Source organism: Chaetura pelagica, unplaced genomic scaffold (genome assembly GCF_000747805.2).
Source record: "Chaetura pelagica isolate M959 unplaced genomic scaffold, ChaPel_1.0 scaffold316, whole genome shotgun sequence".
Classification (NCBI taxonomy): Eukaryota; Metazoa; Chordata; class Aves; order Apodiformes; family Apodidae; genus Chaetura; species Chaetura pelagica.
Window position 1 is genome coordinate 1019126 of NW_009953497.1, and position 12318 is coordinate 1031443.

At 45.5% G+C, this 12318-nt stretch overlaps 1 protein-coding gene across 3 annotated transcripts in view; it reads right to left on the reverse strand.

Annotated features, from left to right (window-relative positions):
• The window catches only part of SLC41A3 (solute carrier family 41, member 3), a 26366-nt gene extending 17191 nt beyond the window's left edge, over positions 1-9175 (reverse strand). For 2 of the 3 annotated variants that reach the window (XM_009999284.1, XM_009999283.1), the window contains exon 1: positions 4257-4804. In XM_009999284.1, coding sequence (XP_009997586.1) covers positions 4257-4451 — 195 coding nt within the window. In that variant the 5' untranslated portion in view covers positions 4452-4804. Of the gene's footprint in view, positions 1-4256; positions 4805-8855 lie in introns of those variants that run through there. The other variant, XM_009999282.1, reaches the window with a different exon arrangement.
• Between the last annotated feature and the right edge of the window lie 3143 nt (positions 9176-12318).

Genomic DNA, 12318 nt, shown 5'->3' on the forward strand with positions numbered 1-12318 from the left:
GGGGGGGGGTATGTATGTGGGATGTTTCTGCACACTTACCAGTGTCCAAAGGATTTCTCCTTTAGATACTCATTTAATCTCCCCCCTCCAACCCACATGCTATCCTGTGGCAAAAATTTCCATCATTTAGCTGTACATGATGTGAAGGATCAACTTGTTCATTAGTTCTTCTAACTTGTCACTGGGGAGTATCATGTGACAGTCACGAATTCTGGCACTAGAGGACAAAAGGAACAACAGATCCCTTCCCATCTTCTTCACATCCATTAGGATTCCATACACTTGAAAATCCAGGAGGTTGGGCAGACTTGGAAAATGTCAACACATTCAGCTGTCAGCCTGTTGTGAAATACACACAGGGCGTGCTGACGGTGTTTTGGTCTGCCTGTGCCTTGGGAAGCTGTGGGAAGCCAATGGTGTGGCCACCTGCTGGGAGGACCTCACAGCTTCCTTCTGAGCCAGGGTGAATGAAAGTGGGGGTGATTCAGCCCTGAGCGCGTGGTGCAAGACATCCCTCAGAGGTGCACATAATGGACAAAACATTATTACCAATGCCAAAAAGGCACATTTCCTTGCAGTGATGACCTAGGAAAAGGCACATTTCAAAAAGTTAAAGGTAGATTATTTACTGTTGAGTAAATAACAGACAACCCAAGAACAGTCACCTTATTTGACACACTGAGATTTTGTTTGTACACACTACAATGGAACTTAAATTCCTGAGAAGCCAGAGGCAGGCATCTCTCTTAAAGATTCAAATCCCTATCTCTCCTGTCTCTTTAATTAAGAATAAAGACCTAAATACATATTTGACACCTTCAAAAGAAAGAGGAGAAAAAACAGATTTCATAGCCACAATGTAAAAAACTCCAGTCATTTGAACTACACAGGTGTGCAGACATTCATATTTAAGACCATGCATATTTTGCAGATAGATAGATAGATAGACAGACAGACAGATAGATAAAAAAGCAACAGAAAAACTCAACTGTTCCTGTTTTCTGTGCGGGCCACCTTTGGGAAATATGACTCTGTTACATGAACATAAGCTCCAATATTTTTATTCATGGTGAATTTTGCAAGTCTCAAGCCATCATAACAGAAGTTTCAGGAAATAAAGAATGATTTTTTAGGACTCTGCCTTACATAGAATTACACTGAAAGGCTTTGCACAATTAACAGAGAGTCACACAACTGCACTAATAAAGAACCCTGACTTGATTGTCTCCATTTGAGTCTCACTAGTGACTCACCAAGAGCCTGAGGACAGATTCAGAATGATTTATACCAGAGTAGCCAAGACCCTGTTGTGTCAGAAACTGCCGAAATACAGAATAAACAGATGATCTCCATGCTGTCACCTTGCAGGACTGTCAGCTGGAGGAGCAGGTGAATGTGGCAGGTTAGAGCTGTGCATGCAAGGAGCTGCCTGAATGAAGCATCTCTGTCCTTCTAGCTGAAAACTGGCCTAGAAGGAACAGAAACATTCCTTGCAAACCCACACAGGGACACTAAACCAGAAAGAGACTCCCACTTCACATCCCCATAAAGGTGTTACAGCCTTAAAGCTGAGCTCTGAAGAAACTTGGTTACTCCTTGATCCACTGCAGCTGGTCCCTGTGCCAGGATCTGCTCACGGGGTCCTGTAGAGGAAGAGAGGCTATGGTGTACTGAGATAGACTCTCCAGCTGCAGTCGAGCCCCACTGTCCATCCTTACACTGTCCTCACAGTCCAACCATGTCCTGTTACCTCTCCAGGGCATCCATCCTCCCATGGCAGCAGCTAAAGAAATCTTAGAGGTTTTCCATTGCCCTGAATGAGACAACAGAAGGATCAAAAGATCCCAGCCTATAAAACACAAGCCAATTCAAAATCCTGTTCTATGCTTTTATCTACAAAGGACAGAGATATCTTATCTCTGTGGCTTTTATTTGGACTGTCTCCCACTGCAGTGGTGTGGGAGGGGAGAATGAAAGGGAAGCTTTCCTCCTGAATTCTCTGGTTTGAAATCCTATCGTCCAGCTTCCATCTGATTCTTCCCCCAAACCCTGGCAGGGCCCTGCAAGGTCCCCCACGAGGCCAGCCAGCCCTGAATCCAGATCGACCAGCAGGCCAAGGATCACTGGAGTAGAGGTGCAAATGTCCAGCAAGAAAAGACCCATGCCATGTTACCAGCTCTGCACAGACTGCATCATCTGCACAGTCAAGAAGAGAAAATGGCAAATGGCTACTTCTTTGGGCATGTTTATTACAGTATGAGAGACCCAAGCTGAGCCTTGGAGTCAACCAGGCTAGACAAATCTCTGGTGATTATTTTCTATATACTTTTCTATATACTTTCTATATTTTGCAACAAAACAAGGGCAGCACCATTAAACTCTCACATATGCTCTAGATACCATCCTTGAGCTTGCCTATACATCTCCCTGCCAAAGGCAGACACAGAGTTTCCTAAGAATATTTTGCACTGACTACAAATAAGTCCAAGTGTTCCTCAGTCAGACCACTCCTGAAGAATGGGCAAATCACAGACTCCTGGACTAGAAAAACTTTATTTTCAGCAGTGTGAGCCTTCATGATTACCAATATGAGTCTTATGGTACCTGGCCTCAAGTAAACAAACTTAAGAGTCAGGCTTTAGTTAGACAGGACAGCAAGTTTCTACCTCTCATACTTTCAGGAAGAAAAGCTGAAAATAAGCAGCTCAAAGACAAAAAGACATGGAAGGATAAGCCAGACCTTTAAAGGCTAAGATCTCCAGATTGTCACAGCTACTGGTTTTGTTTTAAATCCAGAGTTGTTGATACCATGGCAGCTTACTTGACAAACATCTCTACTGTCAGTTGTGACTCCCAATGCTCTAGCTCCCTCCTCTGGGAGCTGAAGCCACTGACTAATGGCTTCTTTTTCAACTTGGAAACACCTTCACCAAAAAATACATCTCCTGTTATTGTACTCCATGCATGATGGTATTTCTAAGAGTCTAGCAAACAAATACACAAAGTAGACTGCATTCTGGTATTTAAAGGGCACATGCAACATAAGTATACATGGCTTGTGTTTTTTAACAGAGCCCAGTTCTTAGCAATCGTGTTCAATATCTTTTAGACAAAGACCTATTCACCTGCCAAGGGTATGGAGCAGGTATGTATAATATCTATGCCCTTGTGCAAGACACTTGACCAAAGATAACTGCTAACTATTAACACATCTTGGGTAGTTTGAGAACTTCTGTAATGCTGCAAGACGGGTCTGTGCCTAAGCAAGGTGGAGACGACAAACAGTGCAGCAACAGTGTGTGCCACTCCAGTTAACCCTTCTTTGATATTCCCCATATTCCCCTTAATTCAGCTTCTCTGCTGTCTTTTCTTCTTCCAATGCAAGAAAAAACAGCAAGGTATTGTCTTTCCAAACACTCAAGTATCCATATTTAGCTCCTGCTGTGGTACTAATGCCAGAGAATCCAATGTACTCCAGTGAGCTCAGAGTGCAGGATATATCCTTGGGAAGCTCTGCCAGCCTTTTCATTTGTAAATCCACTGGCACGAGATGCCCAAACGAAATCAAATTTTGCATTTCTATTTGCATCACTGGTACAAAGGAAAGACAGATGGGGTAGATTCTGGTTGTGGGCACAATGGTGTAAATCCAGCAGCATTCTTTGAAAGTCAATGGAAGTTATTCCAAATTTACACCCACTTCAGAATCTGGCCAAGAAGCACTCAGTTTGTAGACAACGCTAATCTTTTTATACTGGCATGCCTCTCATCACAGTATCTAAATGCCTTCTAGACCAAAGATTACATGAGGTTGTTTGCAAAGAACTGAAAGCACAAACTTACCTCTAAGGGAGACAGGTAGTTAATAACAATCTTGACCTAGATCCCCTTATCAGCAATTTTTGAAGGAAAGAAATAATATCTACCAGTAGGGTGATATGCCACAGTCTGATCCCAGTTGCTTCACAGCAGCCGTCACCAAAGTGTGTAGCCAGATACAGGAAAGGGAGCACTGAGTCGAATGCACCAAGGGCAGCATCAGGCAGCCTGTCTGAAAGACACTATCCCACATTACAAGGATCCCATGTGCCAAATTAAAGAAGATGGATAGTGTCTCTGTAGCACAGGAAAAGCCTACAGCCATCCTGCTGGCTGGCTGCTGGGACCACACACATTAAAAACAAAACCACACAAATTCAAGGTCAGTGACATAGCCCACCCTCTCACTACAAAGTCACCTAAACACATGTACCTACTTGAACAACATCCATCAAGAGGCCAGCAGCTACCATGCCCAAACCAGCCAGAAGGAATGGCACAAAAATCTGAGAAGCAATGGAGAATGAAGTCTCTGGAAGAAATCCACTGGCTGACCTGGTCAACTTGCAGGTGAAACCTCTCAGTTTCTTGCCGTGGAAGCACAGTTCTAATTGTAACTGGGTGACCACCATGGTCAAACACCATTACCCCATGCTCATCAGGGAAATGGAGGGAGATTAAGACATCAGACAGATGCTCCTGGTAACTGTCTCTAAAGTCAGAAGAAAAGTTTTTTCCTGAAACTATAGCAATGATGCCAAATTGCTTCAGCTTCTTCTCCTCCTAGGAGCACGACCAGAGGGTTGCAGCAACGGTTTCCTCCAAAATTGATTCAGCTGTGTTGAGCCCAGGTGGCAGCAAACTTGACGGACACTATTTCTCCAAGTTATATCCAGGGGGGAATGAAAAAAGAGAAAAAAATATTGCAGAGGTGTATGTGGACGAATAGAAACGAGCTCACACCCCATTCAGCTCCCACCACCTCGGTAAAAACCAGTAAGACCTGCTCAGGCTACAACACTGAAAGAGTGACAGGTCATGCAAGAATCCCTCAGCGTGCTCAAACGCTCTGGTGTCCTTTCTCCTCAGGTTACACTTCTTGTCAGAGGGCGGCTCGCCTTTGATACGATGGTTTAATATGTAAGCCTGCTGTGAACCAGCCCCAGTTCCCTTACTCCCACCATAAGCAACGTTGAATTTTTCTCACTTGTCCCAAGGCTGAGGAGGTGGGTGGTTAACAACCAGGATCTGTTTTGCTCCCCCTCAAGGTGAAGAAAGGTCAAGGAAAACATGAGCCTGCGTTTCTCAAGGCTGACAACATTGCGTAGGTCTCTGCAGCAAGTGACACAGCTGAGCTGGCTGGTGATCTTCTCTCTTCTAGACCCCAGCCCCTCCTGTCCCCTCCATGGTCTCTGCAGGATGTAGGATCCGTCTATGCCAGCTGCACCTCTGAATGGCTGGCTTTCAGGGGCAAAAAAAAACATCAAGAGAACCAGCCAATAAGCTTCAAAAGCGAACAGCCTTATCTGCTGTCATCACTTCAACTTTCTGCTAGTTTGCAAAGGCCAAGATAAGAGTCATAGCCAGAGCTTATTTAAGGTAGCTCCGTAATCTCACTACACTGCAGGCAAGGGAAAGAAAGGGTGAAGGTTTCTGTGAGCTGGCCTCCCTTCCTGTCCTAAGGAGAAACACTCTTGCTTCTGTACATTTCCAGAAAGATACTGTCTTTGACAGAGGGGGTCTCACCCTAGAGTCTCCATAGTCAAATAGCTGACAGATGCTCAAGAATCACAGCTGCATCATGGCCACATACAGCCAAAGAATTTATATTCTGCTGAGTGAAGACTGAAGTCTATTCTTCAGCTCAAAGTCATGCACACGGGAAAAGGGAGTAGGGGTATTCTGCTGGGGCTGCTTTCCTTTCTCTGCCCTTGTGACATTGTCCCCAGCTTAAAGACAAACAGGGAACTGAGGAAGTTTTCAGCCATCTGGATGGTGTCTTTCTTTTGGTCCGAATTCACACAAAGCAAAGGACAAAGCCTAATGGGTTGAGATGGCACCACAGATCTCTGTGCAAGCATGGTAGGGTAGAAAATAAGCCCTGGCTACAGATGGGACACCCTGTCCTTGGCTGCTTTCTAGGTTGATATTCTGATACAGCCCCTGAAACCTCTCCTGCCAGCTGCCTCGGTGTGTACATGTGTCTTTTCCACATAACAATGGTCTGGTTAGCTGAAAGCTAACAAGAGAATACATTTTAGCTAATCTATCTGGAAAAAAAAGTCCACAATAGCTGGAAGAAGGAAGTTAATAAAAATCCTGTAATAATCACTCACTACCCAACCTCTTTATCCCAGGCAGGAACTGAGAAGTAACAGCATGAAGACCAATTCTGGTTAGAAACTCACAGAGGCTTCAAGAAAATAAAGGAGAATCTCTGGATAACTACCACAGGCTTTCAAAGGTCTGATAATGTGCATACCAAGTCCCATATGCCATTGTATCTGCCAACTGGATTGCTGACAGGGAGAAACATTAATGTAAAGGAAACATTAATGAGCCTCAATGACTCAAATGCCATTAAAAAAAAACCCAGCAGCAACACATCCTGTACTAAAGCATCAGCCTGGCAGTGTTTATGAGGTTATCACTCTTCTCTCTGTTTCTAAGCAAGCACCATAAAAAGTCTTCAATTGATGAATCAGTAGGTAGAGAAAATAATTGTTTCAGGTGACCTGTGTACACACTGGATCATTTTATTATGCAATTAAGGAGCCTCTGATAAAGATCCACACCATATTTATCAGCAAAGAGATACATCATATTTTCCTGGCAGAGTTACACCATATTTGTTCACAAAGAGAAGCATCAAGTTTGAGAGGAGAGAGAGCTCTGTTAAACAGAGGGATGAAGATTATAACTAGTTGGGGAAAAAACCCCACAGCATCAAATGTCTCATGGCTATGCCACTCATCATGACAAACCCTGGGGAGCTACACTGCTGCCCTCCTCTGCACACAAATGCACCGTATCCCCATGCTTGCAAACTAGCCAGCAGGTAGTAATGCCTTGGAGGAGCTAAAGCAGAAACAGCCTCTTGGGTGGGCCCTGATATTGGGCCTCCACCCAATGGCACAGCACAAAAGAAAAGAATAGGAAGAAGTGCCAAGGAGTACAGTTTCAGACGTACCTTATCATCCCTGCAAAGAAGGGACAGGGATGCCAATGAGCACTCTTGTAACATGGCAGTGTTAGCAACAGGCAGCACTGTTCTGGTACCTTAGATTCATGGGAGGACAATATCAGGCACCACACATCCCAGTTGGTGGAATGCTATCACTTCTAACTCTGCTAGTTTTCTGTCAGATCAGGCTGTGTATTTCTTCTGTTCCCTACCTTGCTCCTCTCCTCCTCACTTTAGGAAAGAGAAGAGTTTATGTGGGAGGACTGAGAGCAAGCTTATGGAGAGTGCCCGTGGTCCAAAGCCACCCCACAGAAACAGCAGCAGGGGCAGAGGCCAGGACTGGCTTAGAAAGGAAGGGCAGTTCCTAGTAGCAGTGAGTCTACAATAAGACATGCTCAAGCAGTCCAGGATCATGCATGAAAAGTCACTCTGTGAGTTGCCAAAGGCCTGTTTTTCCTATGAGATGTTGCATGGGTTGATTTCCCAGGCTCTAAGCACTAACATGAAAGCTCTTTGTTGAGCTCTTCATTTGCATAAAACAGAAACCAGACTCTGTGGTTTCACAGTACTATGAGGTTTGCTTCACAGTCTGTTTGTATTAGTGGCCTAGTACTTCCTAGGAAAAAAAAATACTCTAAGGGAAGAATATTGAAAGAAAAGCACTCCTCCAACATCACAAACCCATCTGCAAACTACTTCATGTTTTAATATCTCACAATAGAAGGTAACATGCACTTTATGGCAAAGATCCATAGGAATAGGCAGGTCTGAGCAGTTGGAAAAATAAAAGTGAAAGTGGCTGCTCAAGGCTCAAGACTCTCACAATAACATCTGTGAAGACAAAAAGGAGTTTGCCACTGGGTTCTGGATGTGCCTCAATGTTTTTTGATCTGATTAGACATTCTTCTGGGTATTGAGTACATGCTAAGGTCAGCTAAGGACACTGTGTTACCCTTAAGCCTTTATGGCTCTCCTAGTTTAAGGAGATCAGCTCAGGGCCAGTAGCAGAACACAGCTCCAGATCTGTGAAAGCTGTCAGTGCCAGCACCATGGTTTCAGTGTCACTGTATCAGGTAGGTCAGGGCAGTCTGACCCAATAGCCAGCTAGTCAGATAACAAGGGTTAACAAGAAGGCACACAGCAGTGAGTCACCTAGAGCAGAAAGGCACAACAATTTATAAACTGGAAATTAATTGCAGCTTTAAACTGTCTAAAATTAGGTGCTCCCCACTTCCTTAAAGCTCTGTGTTGCTGCACCACAGGAAAGGTTGGGTCCTGACTGTCACAGAATCAGAGGTAGGACTGGAAGAAGATTCAAGGATTTTAATCATCAGCTACAAGGCCTTGGAAAAGGAAGTGGTACATAGGCTGGGCTGGTGGTGTGAAGCATTAACACTGTGGGGCTGGCTGGCTCCTTGTGCAATGAAGCAGGGCATGCAGAACTTTCCAGAGCCAGCACCCCAGAGTGATACAGTTTTACCTACTGCAGAAAAGCACTGTGCCACTTCAGCCCATGGGGCTGCAACTCAGCCACTCTTCTCCCAGGACCAAGTTCAAATCTCTCTGCACAGGGCTGCACCTTTCTACATAGATGCCTCGTATCCTTCAAGTGCTCTTTAGTACCATGTAATCTTTTCTTTCCAGATAAGAATGAAGGCCAGAAAAACACTAGTACTGTCTTCTGAGAGCTGCACAAATGTAGACAATAGCTGACTTTAAAGGACGTTTTAGCATATGAAACTGCTTCAAATCCTCCTTTACTTTGCTATCCCCAGAGTAAATCCCCTACCTCTAAAGAAAAGTCCTCCCCCTATCCCGTCCTGGGTACATCAGATCAGTTCCTTTCCCTTACCTGAACGTAATCCAAAACCATGCCTGCCAAGACCATGCCAAGCCCAGCTAGCAGGTATGGCAGGAGCACCTGCAGGCAAATTGTGGTGCCTGACTCTTCTGGTGACTTTGCCATGTCCACTTTCTCCTCAGCCAACAGCTTTTGTGGTCCAGGTGGAGAGACATCCTCTGCCTCCTGGCTGCCAAGTCGCCTCTCTCTGTGTTTACCCTTGCTCTTTCCTTTGTGCCTGGATCGTTCTCCATTCTTTGTCCTGCCCTCTTTTTTCCTCTGCCGGACTTCCTCACCTTTCATGGTGGCTTTCTTGAATCACAAAGTTTTTCTGAAAAACAAAATTAGAAACAATGAAATAACAGGCATCAGAAGGGTCAGAGACAGAAAACCTGTTGGCGTTTTGTCCACTCCACTAACTCGGAGGCAAAGCACCTTCTATTCACCAAACCCAAGATGCTCATCTGACCCAAATAATAGTACCTAGTTTACCTTCAACTTTATGGAGCATCAAATCAATTTCCTTTTCTGAAGCTGCATCTCTCTTCCCAAGCCTACGTTCATGTTGGAGCACTTACTGTGCACTCTGGCTCCCACCCTGAGAAGGCCTAGAAGGATACAGAGGCAGCACACAGCGGGAGTTCTGGACCCACCAGCTCTCACACTGGATCATGCATGAAAAGTCACTCTGTGAGTTGCCAAAGGCCTGTTTTTCCTATGAGATGTTGCATGGGTTGATTTCCCAGGCTCTAAGCACTAACATGAAAGCTCTTTGTTGAGCTCTTCATTTGCATAAAACAGAAACCAGACTCTGTGGTTTCACAGTACTATGAGGTTTGCTTCACAGTCTGTTTGTATTAGTGGCCTAGTACTTCCTAGGAAAAAAAAATACTCTAAGGGAAGAATATTGAAAGAAAAGCACTCCTCCAACATCACAAACCCATCTGCAAACTACTTCATGTTTTAATATCTCACAATAGAAGGTAACATGCACTTTATGGCAAAGATCCATAGGAATAGGCAGGTCTGAGCAGTTGGAAAAATAAAAGTGAAAGTGGCTGCTCAAGGCTCAAGACTCTCACAATAACATCTGTGAAGACAAAAAGGAGTTTGCCACTGGGTTCTGGATGTGCCTCAATGTTTTTTGATCTGATTAGACATTCTTCTGGGTATTGAGTACATGCTAAGGTCAGCTAAGGACACTGTGTTACCCTTAAGCCTTTATGGCTCTCCTAGTTTAAGGAGATCAGCTCAGGGCCAGTAGCAGAACACAGCTCCAGATCTGTGAAAGCTGTCAGTGCCAGCACCATGGTTTCAGTGTCACTGTATCAGGTAGGTCAGGGCAGTCTGACCCAATAGCCAGCTAGTCAGATAACAAGGGTTAACAAGAAGGCACACAGCAGTGAGTCACCTAGAGCAGAAAGGCACAACAATTTATAAACTGGAAATTAATTGCAGCTTTAAACTGTCTAAAATTAGGTGCTCCCCACTTCCTTAAAGCTCTGTGTTGCTGCACCACAGGAAAGGTTGGGTCCTGACTGTCACAGAATCAGAGGTAGGACTGGAAGAAGATTCAAGGATTTTAATCATCAGCTACAAGGCCTTGGAAAAGGAAGTGGTACATAGGCTGGGCTGGTGGTGTGAAGCATTAACACTGTGGGGCTGGCTGGCTCCTTGTGCAATGAAGCAGGGCATGCAGAACTTTCCAGAGCCAGCACCCCAGAGTGATACAGTTTTATCTACTGCAGAAAAGCACTGTGCCACTTCAGCCCATGGGGCTGCAACTCAGCCACTCTTCTCCCAGGACCAAGTTCAAATCTCTCTGCACAGGGCTGCACCTTTCTACATAGATGCCTCGTATCCTTCAAGTGCTCTTTAGTACCATGTAATCTTTTCTTTCCAGATAAGAATGAAGGCCAGAAAAACACTAGTACTGTCTTCTGAGAGCTGCACAAATGTAGACAATAGCTGACTTTAAAGGACGTTTTAGCATATGAAACTGCTTCAAATCCTCCTTTACTTTGCTATCCCCAGAGTAAATCCCCTACCTCTAAAGAAAAGTCCTCCCCCTATCCCGTCCTGGGTACATCAGATCAGTTCCTTTCCCTTACCTGAACGTAATCCAAAACCATGCCTGCCAAGACCATGCCAAGCCCAGCTAGCAGGTATGGCAGGAGCACCTGCAGGCAAATTGTGGTGCCTGACTCTTCTGGTGACTTTGCCATGTCCACTTTCTCCTCAGCCAACAGCTTTTGTGGTCCAGGTGGAGAGACATCCTCTGCCTCCTGGCTGCCAAGTCGCCTCTCTCTGTGTTTACCCTTGCTCTTTCCTTTGTGCCTGGATCGTTCTCCATTCTTTGTCCTGCCCTCTTTTTTCCTCTGCCGGACTTCCTCACCTTTCATGGTGGCTTTCTTGAATCACAAAGTTTTTCTGAAAAACAAAATTAGAAACAATGAAATAACAGGCATCAGAAGGGTCAGAGACAGAAAACCTGTTGGCGTTTTGTCCACTCCACTAACTCGGAGGCAAAGCACCTTCTATTCACCAAACCCAAGATGCTCATCTGACCCAAATAATAGTACCTAGTTTACCTTCAACTTTATGGAGCATCAAATCAATTTCCTTTTCTGAAGCTGCATCTCTCTTCCCAAGCCTACGTTCATGTTGGAGCACTTACTGTGCACTCTGGCTCCCACCCTGAGAAGGCCTAGAAGGATACAGAGGCAGCACACAGCGGGAGTTCTGGACCCACCAGCTCTCACACTGAGAGTCACGAAAACTGAAAAGCCCATCATAATCCAGCCCTTTTTTGGATCTGACCCAGCCATGAAATGGGAGCAGTTCACATCCTAGCATCCTGCAGTCCAGCAAAGGGTGCAATTCAGTGCAGCGTCCACCGGTCCTCAATAAGAGGATAATTATTTGATCATCTTTCCAATCTGGATGCTTTTCCTCCCCTTGGTGCCTCAGCTGACACGCAGGCACCGTGTGACTCACCCGCCTGCACCGAGGCTGCCAGGACCCCACAGCATCACATCAGAAAAAACGAATCTGCAAAATCGTTGCTGGTCACCCTTTTCCTGCCATCGTATCTCATTTCTTCACATAAGTGTCCTTCCTTCCTTCCTTCCTTCCTTCCTTCCTGCCCCGCACCTTTCCCCATCACCTCCTGGCAGCACTCACCCGAGTTAACTGCTGGCAGATGTTCTTTGATGCTCTCATGTTCAAGACGGGCCCCTAACACCCTAAACCCCTGCACTACCCCAGGCAGGATCGATCCCCTTCTTGCTCAACATCTGGAAAGCAACGGAAGCAGCCAGGAGGCCCCCGCCACGGCGCGGGAGGGGGGCGGATATGGAGAAGGGAACGGACCAAACAAAGTCCCCCTGTGCGGGAGGAGGAAACCTGTCCCCACTTCCTCCCCCTTCCCCCGCAGCTCTTACCGGCTCCGCACCCTGCCCGGGGCTCTGCCCTG